Raw genomic sequence first — 3787 nt, forward strand, 5'->3', positions numbered from 1 at the left:
GTACTACTTCTTTATGTTACAACTTATTTATAATATACCATCTTTGTACTATATATGTAAATAACATGCAATTTCATTTCTTGGTATATATGAATATTAATCACCCTACCCGTTATATTTGCACTTTGTAACACTTCTGGATTTAAATTATACTAAACAAATAATATTGCATTTTTAAGTCATTAGTATTACCGATCACTATTTTTTGTAAATATAAACAATTGCAATCCGATTTTACCTGTGAGGTAAACAAATTAGAAATGTGAAATTAATATCGATAACTTGAAATTAATTCCAATTAGCAAAGTTGCCATCACACATTCACGCCGTAATATTTATTCCCAACAAACTTTAAAACTTTTACCACTTCTCTATTACCATTTGTGAAATAGGTAAAATTGTGCAATGAGTAAATCGGTTAAATAGGTTTAATTTATTGCACACATCGAACATCAGAGCAAAAATCTAAAACAATGCGAAGAAAATGTTTTATATGAATCAGATATCAACTTTTTATGCTTTGAGCAGTAGTATTTGTTTGTTGCTTCACTTCTTTGTGAATGGGCAATTAGAGAAAAGCACTGAAATCAAAGGGATTAAAGTATCTTCTTCTTCTTTACTGCTGTAGACACAGCTGACACGATTATAGCCGAGTTAACAACAGCGCGCCCCTCGTTTTTTCTTTTCGTTACGTGGCGCCAATTGGAGCTTCCAAGCGATGCTAGGCCTTTCTCTGCTTTCTACTGCGACTAATACTTTCAGAGCTGGTGTATTTTCGCTCATTCGTACGACATGATCTGGCCAGTGTAGCAGCTGTATTTTAATTCGCTGAACTATGTCAATGTCGCCATATATCTCATACCATCGTTCCATCGAATGCGATATTCCCCGTGGCCAACGCACAAATGACCATAAATCTTTCGCAGAACCTTTCTCTCGAAAACTCGCAACGTCGACTCATCAGATGTTGTCATCGTCCATGCGTCTGCACTATATAGCAGGAGAGACGACTTTATTTCTTTCGAGGCTGAAATTGTTGGTGGTGTTGATATTGGTTCCAAGGTACACGAAATTGTCTACGGCTTCAAAGCTATGACTGTCAACAGTGTCGTGCGAGCCAAGTCGCGAGTGCGGGCACAGGCGTTTTCACAGTTGTAAGAGCAGGGTGCGCTGAGATCGCGAGGACCGTACAAATAGCTGAAGTGTCCTCAAAGATTTTGGAAGAGCGAGCAAATAAAATTAAAATTGAAGTTAATGAATTCAAAGATCGTCTCCGGGCACTACAATTAAAGCGCCCAGTCTCTGCAAAGGTAAAACCTTTTCTTTGATGGCACAGTACCGTTCCATGTTCGAAAAGATGGCATCTTCAAATAATTGGATCACTGAAGATAAAGTAGCTGCACTGTTCGTTACATTAAAACAATCTGCATAGGAGATATTACAAACTATATCACTTTGTGAGGGGTGTAGTTATGAAACGTTGATGGGATTTTAGAAAATCGGTGTGGTAGTGAGCACAGGAAGCAAATCTTTCAATTCGTGTTGCAAAAACGCCGCCAGAAAGCCAATAAGTCTCTGTAGGAGTTTTCTACAGAGATTGAGAAGTCAGCTCACTTATTTTATGCACATAAAATCGTTAAGTTTATCTGGATACAAAAACACTTTCAGTGCCGTTCAGCCGGCTGGAGGAGTGTTCCTCCCATAATTTCAGTATGTTCTGAACATTAACTACTAGATCACCACTTTGGGACCTGGAAGACTATACCTCTGTTTTGAAACCTTCCGTTAGTCGATGCATCTTTTCGTTGAATCTTCGAGCATAACCCCAGTCGGCTAGCTTCTCAAGCTATTCATACTCATTCATTTCGGTCTCTTTCTTTTTTGTCTGCATATGCTGCGTCTCGCATCCCTCGCATCCCTTTTCGACAAATAGCTTGATGAATTTTCTTGTGCTTGAATCTAGTACTACAGACAACCATGTTTCGGGCCCCTGCGAAGTCGATCGGCTTCATCCCATTTGGAGAGGTTTCGCCATGGAGGCTCAAATTTTCAATTGTTGTACCCAAGATGGCTCTTTTGTCCACCCTGGTGTTAAGATCGACAAGCACAATATTTAAATCGCTGCGGGGGCAGTCCTACCGCTCATAAAAGGCATTTAAGGGCATATTCTTAAATAATATTACTTTTGCTGTGGTCATCATCAAAAGTGGAGTCTTTTATTCATGGCAGTTGTTTCTGTTTCATTGGGAGTGGGATCTACGTGGCGGATCCCAAAGGGACGCTGCAATTAGATTTCTGCGAACTCTTAAACCGAATATGTCGGAGTGGCTCCGCTGAAGCTTCTTATCTTTTATTTTACATAAGGGTTACTTACGTTTCCAGAGTGCGCGTCAAGGACGCAAAAATAGAAATTGGGTATAGCCCTAATATTGTAACTGCTTACCCAGAAGCATGACTATACCCCATTATATTGCATTAATTACATAACATTTCAATTCTGCAATCTCAATTGAAAGGATCGTGCAATCAACATTTTTTTTGCAATCTTTTCATAATTTTCTTCTAAAAGTAGTCACACACGAAATTAAAAAAAAACTGTATTTTTTCAATTGGGACTTAATTTTTCAACACAGGCCAAAATCTTGCCGTTTGGCTCACAACCTAACTATACATAAGCCTTACGTTATTAAACATTTCTATTCTGGCATCTTTTGTACAATGTAAATAAATGAATCTGTTAGAACACATTTATTAATATTAAGTTAGAATTATATTTTATTTATTATCTTCTGCAATTAAAAAATAATAATTCAAATTTGATATTGGCGTTAAAATGCTAATTCGCTTTAAATGCGTTTTGCCACAAGCAGTTATGTTTAGTAAAAACATAAAATTTGGCTGCTTTTTATTTAATTCAGTTTCAATATGTTTACAATTCACCAAGAATGTATAGCTTGTAACGAAAATTCTATCAATGAATTGGTGTTTCGGTAGTTGTGGTTTTCTGGGATGTGTGATAACAGGCAACAGTTTTGAATTGTCTGAAGGAAGTCTAACAGAAGCTGAACAGTGTGAAATATACGGTGTGTTCGGCGGAATGATTCCACAACCTACTTGTGGCTGATATTGTTCTTTTCCGCTTAATCGTTCGCCATGGTAAGAGGATTTTATGTTTTAATGTTGAAATGTAATAGTGTTTTTTGTAAAATTATATTTGTAATATGACTGATACAAGCATGCCACTCTTTATTATTAAATTTCTAATTATTTTTTTTGCAATTTATAGGGTCGTGTTCGAACTAAAACAGTTAAGAAGGCCGCAAAGGTCATTATTGAGAAATACTACACGCGCTTGACGTTGGATTTCCACACAAATAAAAGAATTTGTGAAGAAGTCGCTATTATTCCTACAAAGCCACTGAGGAATAAGATTGCTGGGTAAGTTTTATGGCGTAAACTGAGAATAACATTGTACTAAATATCCTAATTTTTAGATATGTTACACATTTAATGGGTCGTTTGCGACACTCTCAAGTTAGAGGCATTTCCATAAAACTGCAAGAAGAAGAGCGAGAACGTCGTGATAATTATGTACCAGCTGTATCTGCTTTGGAACAGGACATAATTGAAGTTGATTCTGACACCAAGGAAATGTTGAAGCTCTTGGATTTCCACAATATTCGTGGTTTACAATTAACTCAACCATCAACCGGTGGCTCATTCAATAGAAGAAATTAAACTTGTGTTTTAGTGAGAACAAAAATACATTTGTAATTTAACAAAAATA

The 3787-nt window shown here is 36.7% G+C and overlaps 1 protein-coding gene across 1 annotated transcript; it reads left to right on the plus strand.

Moving 5' to 3' along the window:
- The first annotated feature begins 3045 nt into the window (after positions 1–3045).
- LOC126763107 (40S ribosomal protein S17) lies at positions 3046–3787 on the plus strand. The gene is made up of 3 exons (XM_050480328.1): positions 3046–3156; positions 3287–3438; positions 3495–3787. The coding sequence occupies exons 1-3, from the start codon at positions 3154–3156 to the stop codon at positions 3736–3738; spliced, it is 399 nt and encodes a 132-aa protein (XP_050336285.1). The 5' UTR covers positions 3046–3153; the 3' UTR covers positions 3739–3787.

This window comes from Bactrocera neohumeralis, chromosome 6, assembly GCF_024586455.1.
Source record: "Bactrocera neohumeralis isolate Rockhampton chromosome 6, APGP_CSIRO_Bneo_wtdbg2-racon-allhic-juicebox.fasta_v2, whole genome shotgun sequence".
Lineage (NCBI taxonomy): Eukaryota > Metazoa > Arthropoda > Insecta > Diptera > Tephritidae > Bactrocera > Bactrocera neohumeralis.